This window comes from Fistularia commersonii, chromosome 11 (assembly GCF_037954325.1).
Source record: "Fistularia commersonii isolate RoL2024-O1a breed Wild chromosome 11, RoL_Fcom_v1.0, whole genome shotgun sequence".
Taxonomy (NCBI): Eukaryota; Metazoa; Chordata; class Actinopteri; order Syngnathiformes; family Fistulariidae; genus Fistularia; species Fistularia commersonii.
In genome coordinates, this window is record NC_141294.1 from 679,751 (window position 1) to 695,680 (window position 15,930).

The 15,930-nt window shown below is 46.3% G+C and overlaps 1 protein-coding gene across 1 annotated transcript in view; it reads left to right on the plus strand.

Annotated features, from left to right (window-relative positions):
* Positions 1-15,930, plus strand: part of LOC147229177 (transmembrane protein 65-like) — a 42,877-nt gene that overhangs the window by 21,205 nt on the left and 5,742 nt on the right. The window contains exons 3-6 of the mRNA XM_086156019.1: positions 4,083-4,127; positions 7,159-7,226; positions 8,107-8,161; positions 12,108-12,150. Coding sequence (XP_086012145.1) covers positions 4,083-4,127; positions 7,159-7,226; positions 8,107-8,161; positions 12,108-12,150 — 211 coding nt within the window. The remainder of the gene's footprint in view (positions 1-4,082; positions 4,128-7,158; positions 7,227-8,106; positions 8,162-12,107; positions 12,151-15,930) is intronic.

The window sequence follows — 15,930 nt, forward strand, 5'->3', positions numbered from 1 at the left end:
CGGACCTTAAACTGCTGAGATTACCCAGATGACGGGAGCACGCTGCGACTCCAGTAAAACGTCTGAGATTTCCCTCTGACTTTCAGTTGAAACCGTCAGGTGTAAGTCCAGCATTAGTCGATGAAAGCAAATAAACGCCTGGATCAGGGTTCGGCAACCCGTAACACCCAAAGAGACATTTGGACCCGGTTTCCTCGGAAAAGAAAACACTGGGAGCCCCAATTACTTTTTGACGTCTAAAATAATGGTACCACTGTATATATTGCTTTTTATTACCTTTACACTTTGTATAAACAAGTGTGTCGTGTGTTGCTTCTGAAATTCACAAAGTATTACGGAGAAAATTAAATCTTATTTATGTAACAAATTCATTTTGAGCTTTGGACTTTCAGAGCGTTTAGCGGAGCCTTGACCTGAATTTTAAAAATAAATCGGGAAAAAAAATCACTGTATCAGTAAACAATAAAAAATAATTATTTGCAAAATATCTTCATAAATATTTATTATACCTGGTTTATGGGACTTCTGCTCCTGAACTTCTGCGCACAGCATCTGCAAATCGGGACTTTACCGGCTGGCGGGTATACCGGCTTCCGCCAGTGTGACGTTACTTTGAGCGGCGAAAAATAATAAATATGATTTTATTTAATATTTCAAGATCACAATAATCTTCCAACTTAGAACTAAAAGTTAAAAAAAGGAATTAACACAAATGAAATACACTTCAATTAAATATTTATCATTTATTTTCCCGAGGCGCTTGGAGCCGCGGTGTAAAGATGGAAGAGATTGCCGACCCCTGGACTGGACCAAGCTCAACTAAAGCCTTTTCTGTGGAGACATAGATCGGCAGTGTTGGCTGCCACTTTCTAGTTATGTCCATTTTTCACCGGGTGTTCTTTTCCACTCCACGTTCCAATCTGGATCGGAAATGAACGTCGAACGTCAAAACGTGGAGGTGCTGCTTGTCGAAAGGCGGTTGAAGACCTAAAAAGCAATATCAAACTGGCGCTGTGTGACCCCAAGTCAACCCGAACGATGAGCTGAAAGACGAGCGGCTCCAGAGGATTCGTTCGATCTAAATTTTGTGTCCCAAAGTGCTAATGCTGTGAAGGCATCTCAAATGATCCTCCTGTTCAAGCCGGCCCCGACCCCCCGAGGTAGACTCATTCAGCCTGTCAGTGTGGTCGCCGCTCAAATCCGTTGACAAATTATCCAATTACCCCGGGCGTCGGATTAGCGTCGCTTGAAAGCTCGATGAAGTTCCTTCAAGGCGACAGCCGTGATGGTGAGGAATCCGTCTGGCTCTCTGGTCAGCACAGGAGGACGTCTGAGAAGCTCTAACAAAGAACTGAATCAAACACGGAAAGGGAGAGAATGTGAGCGTGTGGTTAATTATGACTCCATCAGTCAATCTTCTGCCAATCTTCTTTTCCTTTCTCCTACTTGGATTATGAATGAATTCATTTCCGGGGATTTTTTTTTTTCAGACACAAGACGACACCCAAGACCTCCTGGTTTGTAGCTCAGAGCAACAACGACAAAAAACGCGAGTCGGACGTAGGACGTGTACGACACGGCGGCGAATGTTGAGCGGCTGGAGGTTGTCGTGTGTGTGAGTGTGTGTGTGTGTGTGCCGAGATGGAAAAGGCCTCTCCCAGGTGAACAGCTGTTCTGTCAGAAATTTGAGACGGAGATACAATAATTGGAGATTCCGGTCTCCCGCCGCTCCTGCGAGCGGCCGCCTCGTGTCCGCCGCCTCCTTTGGCTTCTCGTGTTTTCTAATCATCCTGGCCAAGCGTCTGTCGTGGATCTTTGCCGTGCAGGTCTTGGTGCTTGTGAAATCATTTCTCGCCCGATGGGGTTCTTTAGGGCTCCTTCTGCTGACTTTGGAAATGGAGATCATTTTGAAAGCAATGACGTGAATCCTTGGGGGAAAGATTTAGTCGATTAGCAAAAACAATCAAAGCGTTGAAAAAGGAGGGGGAAGAACATGACAAGTGTGGCTGAAAACACGGTTCTTCATTTTGAAATTAATTCTATTTTAGTTTTTGGTGACAAATACGCTGCAAACCCTGCGGGGGGACGGCTGATAACCTCTTTTTTTAAGAGGAGCTTCTAAATGTGAAGCAAAATGTACAGGAATCCCAGACAGAAAGATAAAAAGCTGAGTTGGATATTTGACTGGGAAAGGCTTTCTCCAGAAGACCAAATTGGATTTTAGCTGGGGTCTCCTTTGAACTAGCGTTTAGACTGCTGTGTGTGTGTGTGTGTGTGTGTGTGTGTGTGTGTGTGTGTGTGTGTGTGTGTGTATCCCTTGACATTTGAACGGCATGAATGAAATGAATGAATGCTCGGGCCAAGAAACACATGAAACAGACTAACATCCTAGGATGGTGACGGAGGTAATGGGATTTGCGCAGAGGTTGCAGGGAAGCGCTATTTTAGTCTGGGGCCGATAACCTGCATAATGATCCGTGTTGCTTCACAGCAGGTCGACCTCCGCGACCACCCGAATGTCACACATTTCACACATGGCCGTGTGTGTGTGTGTAAAAATCTGGCAATGACTATTGTCATCACATTATTAGATCCCACTGGTACCATAATGACGGATTCAGTTTGGAGAATAATGTGGTGGAAACGTAACGTAGCAGAGTGCAGCAAAACACGAGGAGGATGGAAAACAGGATCGTCATCTTTGGAGTTACAATGTTTCGTCTTGGATTTAACTGTTGACTGTCCGATAAGTCAAAGTGATGAGAACCGCGATGTCGTCTGCTTTGGAGACGGCGTCGCTGAGATGCGACTCCAAGGATGAGGATGCGGAGGCTCTCTGGGAGCGAGGGGGACGGATGGGATCTGGGACCAGTCCATCAGTGTGACCACACATGGGAGATGTTCTGAGATAAAGTCACACAGAGATGGTTTGGAGGGATAGCAGACACACATGTGCATGGAGAAGGATGCTGAGGCAGGAGGCCTCCAAGAAGACCAGAGAAGAGATGCTGGGATGGAGGACGGGGAAAAAGGACAGGAAGTTAGTTGACGTGGGAGAAGAGGATGCAGAGGGTTAGATGGAGGAAGATGATTGGCTGTCGCGACCCCTGAAAGGTCATCCTAAAAATAGTAAAATGGTATTTGAATCCGTGGTCCTTTTTTGACATGAATGGTTGCATTTCACTCAGCAGAAGCATGAAATGAAGTTTACAGTAGAATATGAGGAGCGTGGCATGTCTTCTCCCCGGACTGTCGAGCGCACCTTTATATTGGCCGAAACTCCTCTTTTCTTTAAAGAAAAAAGAAATTTCACCTGAATTAGCCGCACGTGTCCCCGTTGAAACATGAGATATTAACACAGCAAGATGTTACAGGAGAGATTTTTTGAAAAACTTTGAACTAAATAAATGACGGTAACATCTAACATCTGCAATATGTAATCCAAATGCTTTTTTTCCAGAACAGATGCCAAACTTAGATGCAGCAGCTCTATTTCCTTCTCGGACAACCAGACCAATCGCTTTCCTCTTGAGAGCCACATCAAATGCATTTCCGTGCGTCTTTTTCATGACGCGGGTGTGTGTGTGTGTGTGTGTGCAATAAACACAAAATGGCTGATCTGAAGAATTAGTTAGGGTTTGCCCAAACACTTTCCTTTGTTGGCGGAAGGAAGCTATAAAAATCCATAAATTAGCCGAATTGTTGTAAAAGCTGCGGTTCTCAACGCCTGTTAATAAAAGCGGCGTCTTATATGCCGGAATTGACGGCGCATGATTGAACGCAACCTCAGTAACTCTCTTCTCTCCAGCACCAGCTTAGCGAGCCGCTGCTCAGTCCCATCCTGCAGCCGAAGAACTGACAGCAGATTTATCACCAGAAAAGGTGGAAAAAACAGGAGAAAGTCTTCTTCGCTCCTCTTCTTCTCTCCCGTCTTCATCCGCTGACATTCCCGCTCATTTCTTTTCTCCCTTCAGTCTTGTTTTCTTTGAACGTCGAGGCCGTGCCGTTTAAAACCGTCTGACATCCACGCCGACGTTTACCCAGATGATTTATTATATCATTTTTTTCTTGTCTGTTCACAGGGCAGCTGGAAATCGCGCCGCCTACTGCTGCACAATTGAGATACGGTAAGACGGATTGCATTTTAATTCTTCGTAAACATTGCCGAATGACATTTGTGTGGGTTAATGAGCGAGTAGGAGCGTGGCTGCTCACTTACAATTATAATTAAAGAGTCGCTTGCGATCTAGAAGAAATGAAATGAAATATAAAATGGAATAGGACTGTAAGTTAATTTGTGCTGTGCTTGAATGACGTATTCGCCAGAAAAATGAATAAATGAATAAATCTAACCGCAGAAATGAGCGAGGATTCATGAGAAAAGTATCCGAAAAAGTGGCAGAGAATTTTTTCTTCCGCAACAAAATGTTAAATTTTAATGCAAAATTATTTCATCCTCACAGTTATGACACAATATTAATAGCATCACGTCTTCCGGATCTATATATTTCCTTTTTACCCTATTTTTTTGGTTGATTTTTGATCTTCATTTTTAGCTTGGATATTCCAAATGATTTCCTCTATAACACACTTTGTGTTTTCCTGTTTGAACACGATGAAGAAATTATCAAAATATGTCATCGGCTAACAAGAATTACAAGGATAATTATGCAATTTTATTTGGCTTCCAAGCTCAACTGTGCCTGCATTGATGCGAGTTGAAAAAGGGTTTTTTGTGTTTCAAACCCTCCTCGTTGCCCAGGGCGAGCAGTCCGATTAATCATGCTGCCGTTTTCCATTTCATCCCAGTTTGGGGAAAAATATCCCCTTGTGGTATTACAGTATTTGCTTTAAAAGGATGGAACTCTGACACAGGGCGGCGTGTTGGAGTCACATCCCTGGTCCAGAACTCCATGGCTCCGAGTCAAGAGTTCCAAAGAATCCCAGGTTTCAGCTAAGCGAAGACGATGCTGCCAATCGAAGGCGTTCGTTTGTAATTCAGAGCAAACCAAGCTCACGGGCAACACTTGTTCGGTAAAAGGACATCTGCGGTGTCTTCAGCTGTCGGCCCCTCGGCCATAAATGACTTATGAATCCAGCGGGGGGTCCACGGAGGCTCATCAGTCGCTGAACGGCCCCGCTCACCTCTGGAGTAATGAACATACCTCCACATGTCATGAACCGCAGAACTGATGAACCTCGACATCGCCTTAAAAGAGGAAACTGTGAGCAGTCTGGATTGGCTCTCATTGATTAAAGATTATCAACACACACACATTTACAGAGGTGGTTCCTCGGACCTCCCGCGCACCTCCGATCCACAACTGGTGTTCTGGACTTTTCTCCAAAGTTCCCAGTCCAGACGCCTTTCCAGAGTAAAGCGTCACGTGGAACGTCCACTCGGCCTGATCGCCCAGAAACACCCAGGCTGTGGCTTCCACACAACAGGTCTTTGTTGTGTGTGTGTGTGTGTGTGTGTGTGTGTGTGTGTGTGTGTGTGTTCCAAACTCCTACTGGAAGTTACATAACCTTGATTACCGCATTGCTTTGAGAACTGTTAGAAACTACGCTGTTCTCAGCGAGATGATGGCATAACCTGAATATCTCAGAGGGTTTGAAGAACCATCCTTTCATGTTCAAATCTTCATGTGATGTTTATAAAATATACCTGTTTGCATCGGGACTTTTTTTCCCCTATTTTTAATAGACGGTGAGAGCGATTAGACGTGAAATGGACGAATTTGCTTTCCTTTGTCTGCTGTTTGCAGCCGGTTATCATGTGACCAAATGCAAGAATACTGAAAAGCGGTGTCTTGCATGTTGGAGTAAAGACCATCAGTTATTCATGACACAGAATATTTGATTTGCTTATTTTTTTAGTGAACAAAATAAAAATAGCCAAGACATGGTGACATTTCTAAGGTAAACTCATTTTACAGATTTTTCAGCAATTGATTTTTTAGACATTACTATCAAGTGAACACATTTCTAAGAGGGTGGAGGCGGTGTGGTGCTCACGTGAAGACGGTCCTGGTTGTGGAGTCTCCATGTTCCTTATTTCCCCCCCAACAAAACATGCAGGGGATTGAATGACTATAATGGTTGTGTGTCTCCGTGTGGCATGTTGAATGAATGAACGGTACAGCGTGAACCTTGCCTTGAGATAACCTCCAAACCCCAGGATCAGGATCAGTGCAGGATCAGAATGAATTCATGAATTTGGTGAGAAAGAGGGAAAATAAACTTTTATTGAGTTGCAGAGTCTCCTCACGTTTTATGGACTCTGGTGTGCAAACGGTAAAACACGCTGGGTATTCCCATTTCCCTTCAGTGTCTAAATGTAAGTTGCTTCCCGGGCCGCGGACCTTCTCTTTGCTTTCTTCACTCGTACATCTGATCTCGATGCGTCACGCCGCGCTTCAACGGCAGTCGGGGGATTTGAATGAATAATAAATACGCATTTTTATATACGGCACCCGAGTGAACTACAGTAATAACGGCACAGTGTAGATAAAATACAAGTATTAATGCATCACTTACATTGTGCTCTTCTATGAACCTGCCACCCCTGAATGATGTCAGTGGGGTAACAGTGTGTTAGGAAGCCCATCCCGTGTTCAAACCATATTTTTTTACAGCTTTGCAAACCTTAGCCTTCCAAATAAGATCTCTAAACAACAGTACATCGTACCGACCTCTGTGAAGGTAGCTGTCATCGCTGCCTTGTGTTTTACTGTTAGTTTCTCGAAGTGCGCCTCGTAAATGGGAGTGTACGTCGACTTCAAATGGTCTCGACTGATATAGCGCTTTCACACCTTGTGTTTTCAAAGCGCCCCGCACCAGATAGCAATCACACCTTAACACACACACTTTCACTCACTCACCGATGGTGGCGGATCTGCCGTGCTTGGCGCTAACCAGACCATCGGGAGCTACTCGGCTTCTCTAAGGATGAGAATATCACAGCTCGTCCTCGGTCGTGATGACAGAATGTGATCTAGCGTGGTTCCACATGCATATTTAAATGTGTATAACCTCAGGTGTGCAAGATGTATTTGTGTTTCAGAAGACAAACTTTGTACTCACCGTCAAACTGAATCTTGCTAATTAATAATGTATCCAAGATAACGCAATGCCTTTTGCTCGTTTGTTTTCCAGTTCTGCTGCACAATGCGCTCCCCTTTGTCGGCTTTGGATTCCTGGACAACTGCATCATGATTGTCGCCGTAAGTGTCAGTCTGACAGGACCGCGGAGGAGAATTTATTAAAATGAGCGTGGTTTGACCACACGGCAGGCAACGTTATGCCAGAGACAGAACATCTTTGCTCCCGTGTTCCTTTTCCTGATCCATCCTTTGGAATCCTTAATGAATCTGTAGCCGTTCAACGGAGCAAAAGTATGACATTGAAAGCGACTAACTAAAAAAGACAGCACAGAACGAGGCGAGATGAGGGAGGGAGGGAGGAGGCCCTAATTATATCTGTTGAATAGACGACCGGATCCTCTCTGGGCCTCTGAGAATGCCTGAGTCCAGATAAAGCAAACAATTCATCTGCGTTGCTCTTCCCAAAAATGTTTGCAGTGCGTGCGGTAACGCAAAAGCACACGAGATTATAAAAATCGTCCAGGGGAAAAGAGGATTCGTGTATTCTTTTTAAGAAAAGCCTCAAAATTTCTTTCATTTTTTCATTCTTTTGGTTTTGAGAAAATAGTGCACCAGACCCAAAGAGATCAGGCGGCACAAAAGCCAGAGAGTATCAGCGCGTCGATTGAATTCTCATTGATTGGAGGCCACAGCTGCTGCGAGACACTAAATTGCAGCGTCGCCTCTTTTGAAGTTGAAAAATGTTTCTGCGACGTTCCCTCGAGACGATAAAGGAGTGAACTTTAGATGAGTATTTTGAGGCAGATTTGTAATAAACAGGAGATACCGCGAGTGGCGTGGCTGAGGTAATCCTTCCTCTCTACTTTGGAAATGAACAGAAGACGATTATGTTGAAAAATTTGTGGTGATTTTGGTTTCGTCGCAGCTTTAATGGAACTTGCGACTCACCTCTCTTGAGGCTCGGGAGCCCATCTGAGTAACGTATGTGTTTATTTTCCAGGGCACACAGATCGAACTGTCCATTGGCGTGATCTTGGGAATTTCAACAATGGCCGGTAAGAATGTTCAGGACCTTTGGGACAAATCTAAATTCTTAGATTTATACGTAAACACAGGGAAGTCACTGCAGTATACATCTCTTTAGCTTTCCCAACATCCCTGTCCCTGACAGTATTGCTCTGTATGGTACATAGCAAAGTTATGGAAATACACTGTGACATGATATATGTTGTTGTGCCGAGCAATCGTGTACATGATTTCGTCTCCTCTCGGATAGAGTACGGCCATTTCGAGCGCTTTTCTGATCTCCGCTTCCGCTCGTCTCATGTGGACATTTGATTAGAGGCAAAACAAAACAAATATCACCATCTGCCAGCGTGTCAGTGGTTCTGCAGGGACCTCCCACTAAATGTATTCTGCCATAAGTGCAATCCAATGAAAAGTAATCTCACCTCTGTCCCTCGGGCGATGCTGCGAGAATGTTGTTACCCCGCGAGCCGATGCTTCTCGTCAGAGTCCTCCTCGTCCTCCTCGTCCTCCTCGTCCTCCTCGTCCTCCCCCATCCATCACCATTTGATATTTTATTGAGCAGAATATACCATCGTGAGACGGCAGATCACTCACTGCTCAAACTTAAAGATCCATGGAAATCATGTATGGAGAAAGACAAAGAGAGAAGGAAAGATCATAAATATCAGCCAATAGACCACATGACATATCCATGATCAAAGAGTCATATTTGCACGGTATTTTCTCTGGATACCGATTTCATTTAAAACACAGTGTGACTGAGACACTGATGGAACTAACGTTCAATGCTGCCGCTCCGCTGATCAGATCTGATTAATTGCGACCGGCGAGTGAAATATTCTGTCCCCACAGTGGCCTTTCTTCTTTCCTCGAGATGTTTGCGTGTCTTTAAACATGAAACGCATCCGTAACCCGATCCCTTCGAGCGATTTAAGAGGAGTGCGGCCGCATCGTCTCAGGTTGTCGGAGGCAGAGAAGTGCATCATTTTTATTACATCTGAGGAGGGAGAGAAGCTTCCGGTGCGTAGAAGGATGAATCAACACCAAACAAGGATGTTTACACTGAGGCGGGTCTGTGTTGAAATATGAACATAAAGCTGCGGCGGTTCGCTTCACTGTTGCACCGTGATGGATTTTCTTCTGGTCTCCGTAACCTTCGGTCGCCCCGTCCGTCAGGACGGAGGCCTTTCGTCGGCGGCTTCATTTCAGCCAGAGGTGGAAGATCTCAGCAGTGAGGTTTTAGTTAAATATCAGTGAGCCGCCTGAACCCGCCTCTCGTCAGGAGAGAGAGAACGAATGAATAAATAATTGGAAACGAGGAGAAAAGCGATAGGGTTTCTTTCCTCTTCATCGCCGGCGTCTTATGTAAAGACCGCATATGAATTTTAAGCGACCGGCGCTTCAGAGATGCTTTTCATTTTATTCTGTGTAAATTTTGAACATTTGTTTTAACGATAAAAGGTATTGCGTTCTCTCTCAGGTTATATAAATGCTTAAGATGTGAAATTGATTCTCAGACAAGCCTCCCGGAGTTCGGACAGGCTGAGTCTGTTATCTGCAAGTGGTGATATTTTCCACTCCAGGTCAGACAGGGAGCCACATCTGCGGAAATCCTCTCGAAATGAGTAAGCTGAGCCCACAGTGGAAGCCTGGCTTACGCTGGTTCTCGTCCGCTGGGCTGCGGAGGTTCATGTTCCCGCTGCTCTCCAGCCCAATCCAGAGTCATTTAACGCAAGTGTCAAGTTTTCAGTCCCCCGCCGGCGGTTGGAGACTAAAATGTCTTTGCTCTCTCGGGCGAAGATGGTAGCTCATCAAATCCAAAAACCCAGACCAAAAAATGAACCTCTTTTGTTTTGATTTCCCCTCAAGAGAGGCGCTCCGTCTGAGGGTTGACGCAAGCACAATTCCAGTTAGTTTGTTCAATTGCAGTAAATTCTGAGAGCATCGGTACATCAAAACAGAGCTGATGGTTTCTGGTTTGCTCATGAAGCCGCTCTGCAGATGCCTTCACACGGAGTTCATTATTTCTACTACGGAGAAGCTCCAGATGATGATGACGCTCATTAATGTCTCTCTGGGCCGTGCACGAGCCGGGCAAACACACACAGCGAGTGCTACGCTTCCACCTGCGTTTTCACGGCCAATTCATCCATCGCGCACACACACACACACACACACACACACAGACACACACAGAAGCAGTGTCTCTGGTTTTAGTAGCTTTGAGTCTATGAAATAACATAGCAGTGCATGCAACGTGAAAACAAAAAAATACATATATATTTATAAATAGTTTTTTCTTAAGAGCAGCTGTTACCAACCTTCATGGCACCAGGGACCAGTTTTATGGATGAATTTGTTTCCTTGGCCTGGTCAGAGGCACGGGGGCTCAGATGATCAAACCTTTTGTCAGTTCACAGTTTGTAATCTGAAGACAACCATTACACTTTCCATTAGGAAAGTAAAATATTAAATGTGGCAGGGAGGTGAAAGCGGAAACATTTGTTTTTCAATATAAGATCCGGGAGGTCTCGTGAAAACACTATCGTTTGTATCAAGAAAGATTTTCTATGTTAAACAGCACCGTATGATGCGGGGCCCGGGGTTTGGGGACCACGGCTTTCGAGGACCATCTCATGCAACATGGCGGCGTGCGGAGGGGTTTTGTGGATTGTCGGTGTGTGAAGGCCGGACGTGCGAGATGGAACGCAAACTCCGCTAACTATCCTCGCTTGGTGAAACATCCCCAGTTCCTCCTCAATGCTTGGTTGGACGTCGGGTCAAGAATGTAAAGCGTGACCGCATTCTCCTCGTGCCTCGCAGCTTCTGTCTAAAATCGGGGGTTAGCGAGTGTTTGCGGTCGGTAGCTTCCATCCCCTGGGACGGCGCTCGGAGCCTCGTGCAGGCGTAGCCGTCACCGCGAGAAGATAGCTACCGTTGTTCCGGCTGGCAGGTGCACGTGTTTCACAGATCTCAGCACACACTGGCTTTTCTAACCATACCGCGCCTTGAAAGGATTCTTCCAGGTCGCCTGCGCCGACGGACTCGGTGTCATCAGACTATTTAACAAAGCGGGCGCTTCGCTGCTCCACCTGGTGGCCCGGGCCTGGAAGTTCCACCAGAAACACAACCATCCTGCCGTGCTGTTTGACCCTCTCTAATTAGTCATCGCGGCATTCCTCCCCTCTGGCTCTTTCTGGCGAACGGCGCTTCTGCTCTGATTATCCACACCGAGTTATTAGATCGAGGGGAACCATTCCACAGCGAAGGGGCTCCAGATTGCACGGCTGCCTCCTTAATGAGGCTCCCGCAGTTGTCCATCATTTCTCGCACAGCGAACAACATCCAGCTCGAAGAAATTGTCTTATAAGCCCGAGATTCGGGCGCCGGTCAGAGGGAGTAACCTGAACCTGCTCCTGAGGGTTTCTTAGAAGTATAAGCTCTGTTCAGTCAGCAGAGCAGGTGCAGCAGCGTCCTGAACGGTCTGCAGGCCCGAGCGTCCTGGTGCAACACGCCGAACCTCCAGTCGCTCACGACATTTTACGGCCCGTTTTGCTTTTGCATCCGGCCCGCCCAACTATTTTCTTTGAATATTTTAGTAAGTTTCAGTCAACACTGAAATTGGAAACTCCTAATTTTTTTCCTTTTGTCTAATCGGCATGGATGATTACATAAAAAGTACATTTATATGATCATTAATGATTCTAAAGTTGAAATAAACTGCCAAAAATTGCCATTTTCATTTTGCTCAATTTACACCGTCCGAAATAATCCCCCACCCGAGTGTTAGCGTCTTGCACGGCAGCCCTGCCGCCGCGGGTGTGTGAGTCTGTGTGTGAACCTGGAATCCAGCGAGGAGCAGCTTAAACGTACGTCCTATTCATCTGTCGCAGAACGAGGGGGAAAAACACAATTTCCACGTCTCCCTTTTGCTTCGACATCTGACTCCCGTCTTGTGTGCGTCTCTTTCAGCCGCTGCTCTGGGGAACCTGGTGTCTGATCTGGCAGGACTCGGGTAAGAAAAGCACAGTTCACACTCCACAACACGCTTCCCTGCGGGCGGACATTTATAAATATCATGGGTATCCTTACAGGCAACTTCCCATTCCTCTGGATTTTACCACAAAAACGTTCACATTACAGAGATGTCAATTTTGACACGTTGAGCCCGGTCCAAAAACGAATTCTAGCCTCTGTGGTTTCTTTCCTGGTGGACGTTAGTCTGCAGTCATATTAGAGAATATAAAGCAAACTCCTCATTCCAGGGAATTCAAACAAGTTTGCAGGCAAACTGGAAAAAAAAAATCCTGCTTTGAATAATGAGGCTGCTGGAATATCCTGATCCTTAACGAAGCAAAATCCACATGCGGATGTACGAGGTTCTTCATCCTGCCTGGATCCCCCTCTGCAACACTGTGAGGAGCGGTTCATTATATTCTTAAAGATACAGAAATAGCATCACGCTATTACTGAGCTCACCGGCGGGGCTTTTGTTGCACTGCTCGTCGAAGAGATTTTGCAGCATGTTCATCTCTTAGGTAGTTTGTGTACCACAAGATGCATTTTAGGATTTTAATATGGAGTATTTAATCGTATTCTGCATCAAATACAGCCTTCTAAATCACCGAGAGCCAGAATGAACACATCCTAGAAGGCTTTCCTTCCCCTCGGCTCCAAAGCAAACCCAGTGTCTCGGAATCCGGGGCGTGAGTTGTCCGACCCAGATGCGGCGTGTATTGGTGAATAATGAGGCGCGCTCGCCGAAAGAGGACAATGGCTCTGGGAGTGTGACAAAGCGTTTAATCAGCTGATTGGTGGCGGCGGTCCACATATCGGAGGCCCCCGGGGGCCACTCAAACACAATCTGCTTTCCAATCCGCCTCCAGGGTTGTGCATGATACTGATACTCGTTCCTCCCTGAATCCACTCCTGTTTTTTTTGCATTCGACGGCCTATTGTGACGAACCCGCCCCATAATTATCTTTTCACGTTTCCAAACGGAGGCAGCAGACGCACAGGAAAATAACCTAAGGAATACATGGAGCGGCATCAGGCTAACCTTCTGGGATCCCGTACCGGGAGGGGATCGACGCTAATGAGCCTCGGCGGCGTGACGGACCGAGCGGCTTCTCCGGCCTTCAGAATGGACCCCAGTAGACCCCTTAGATCCCTTTGAGCAGCTGTCCCTCGCGAGCCTGCCTCGATACTCAATCATACCTTGAAACTGGAGCCCCCGTGGCCAGTTAGTCAAGGTAAAATCAGATTGGAGGGACACGAAAGAAGATTACCATCCCTGTTGGATCGGACCAGAGTCGGGGCTGATCGCCCTACAGGCGTCACCTCAGAGGAGCACCTTCAGAGCAAAAGCACACAGATACTATGAAGTGTGTGTGCGTGTTCAATTACCCCTGTTTTCAGATACTGATGAGTTAATGCCTGGGGAGCTGACAGCTGAAGACACCCTAGATGTCTTATTACTGAGCTCATACCTGGGTTTGCACTGGAGTACCAATGAGCACCTTCCATTAGCAGCATCGTCTTACCATAACAAAGCTAACATCGCACCGTCACCCATACGAAGGAATGGAAATCTTTAATTAGAGCCTTCAAGTACCGGAGCGAGGATCCGTCGGGTCGGGCCGTCCCCTTCTTGCTGTGGAAATCTTGAATTGGCTTCTTTAGATGTTAGAAGAAGGATGTGATGGGTTTCCAGGCTGGTCGCGGATAAAATCGGTCCTTCTCATCGGTTTAAAAACAACGTATAGTCTGTTTGTTTGTTCATTATTGATGGCCCTTATCCCGCTGTCAGGGTTGCAGGGATGCTGAAGCCTATCCCAGGTATCACTGGGCCGGAGGTGGATTCACCCTGTGGATCCAGGGGCCACATATGGAAACATACAACCAATCACGTCTCTTTCTCCCGGTAGAATTAAAACCAAACAGCCGAAATAGGTTGACGTTTCTACGGCGTCCCGTTGGTCACCGGCGCAGCCTTTTCTTTGTTAATCCTCTTACTCGGTATCTGATTTCACGGACGGCAGGCAGAGACCGGGGCTCTTCTGGTCTCCGTCTCGTGCAGGATCGACATTACTGATTGAAAGTTGGTTTATCTGTATGATGCGTAAAGACGGTCAGTCTCGGGTCGGATTGGAAGGACTTTCCTCGCAGGAAACCGGCTCAATCTCGGTCTGCTCTGTGATGGAGCTCGTGAGTCACTCCGTCTGCTCGGCAGCCTCCGTCTCAGAAGCTCCTCGAACGGCTACCATCCATCAGTGGCTTTGAGAGACACTCCGAGACGCTCCTTAATGCAGTGCCGGCCTCTGCAAATATGGGGAAAATAGGACGAAATGGAAGAGCAGCTGGCTCTCAGGAATGTACAAAATTATCGCATCTATACCGAAGACAGATTCCATCACAGAACTCCCTCCCGGACTGAAGTCGCATTATTTATTGGGCTGATTTTACCCCGAGCCTTGATACATAGTCAGCGTGTCACCATGTTGCAGGAGCAGCCTGAACACTCCAGAACTCCAGTAGGTCTTTCTTCATGTTGCATTAATCCAGCCGTGCTCAACGTCACCAAGCTTCCTGTCATCAGACCCGAGGCCACAGCTGACTTTAACACTTTCATTTTGTTTCCCCGTACAGCTACTAATGTGTGTTTCTCCATTTTGATGTTCCGCAGTGATTTATTTGAGCCGATAATGCACAAATTTATACCACGGGGTATAAATTTGACTGTGCTATTCCTAATTAATTTGCTGCATTTCTGTCCCAGGATGCGTCTCACTAGTCGGAAGAACCCAATAGACCCATTTCATTACCGGCCGAATCAGGGGAAAAAATACGAAGGAATCAATAGTTCAAATGAATAACTCCCATAATTACCAACATATTTAATAAACCTTCTACTTGGAATCAGCCTGCAGGTTTCAACCACTTCTCTCTTCACTCCTGCAGGGTATTTTACCTTTTTTTTTTCCCCTCCAAACATTGTGGTTGTCATAGCGACTAAAAGGATAACCCAAAGTAATTAGAGCTGCTTAAGAAGCGTGTTTACAAGGGTAAAAACCAGGTGGGGGATAAAAGGGGCCTGTGCCGCCTGCTGACATCAGATACGGAATTATCAGACGGTTTCATCGCCCAAATGCGGGACGCCACAACGCCGAGAAGCTTCACGTCGTTTCAGACCTGCCGGCTTGTTGTCCTCGATGATGGTGATGACGATGGTGATGAAGATGATGAAGATGATGGTGATGATGATGTGTTGCCCAGAAACTGCTGATTCCATCAAGATGGTTCTGGATAGCAAACATCACTCATAAGGGAGAATTATTTCGATGCACCTCTAAACACCTTTTCATGAACCTGACAGGGGTACGTGTGGCTGAACCCTGATGGTGTGTGTACAGACACACACACACACACACACACTCTTGCAAGTACGGCACCGGGCTCTTATCAGCTGCCAGACCCGCCACATGCAACTGCAGCGCATTTAAGGGGGCAGTGAAGTGAGAATGCTTGAACTTCTGAGTCAGACATTTTCAAATATATTGACGTTGTTGTGTTTCTCCCCTTAAGAACTGCTCGAGCTGCACAATATTGACGTGCCTCAGCGCCTTTGTCTGGAAACTCGGCGGGAGGAGATTTTTTTTTACTCGGCCTGAACATTGTTAGCGGGTTTGGTAATTATAGTAAAATTAATGTTGGATTTTCAGCAGAGTGGAACAAGCCGTTCCCCCGGTGGAGCCGCCGTGCCAAAGAGCAACCTGTAAATTTCATCCTAAAACTC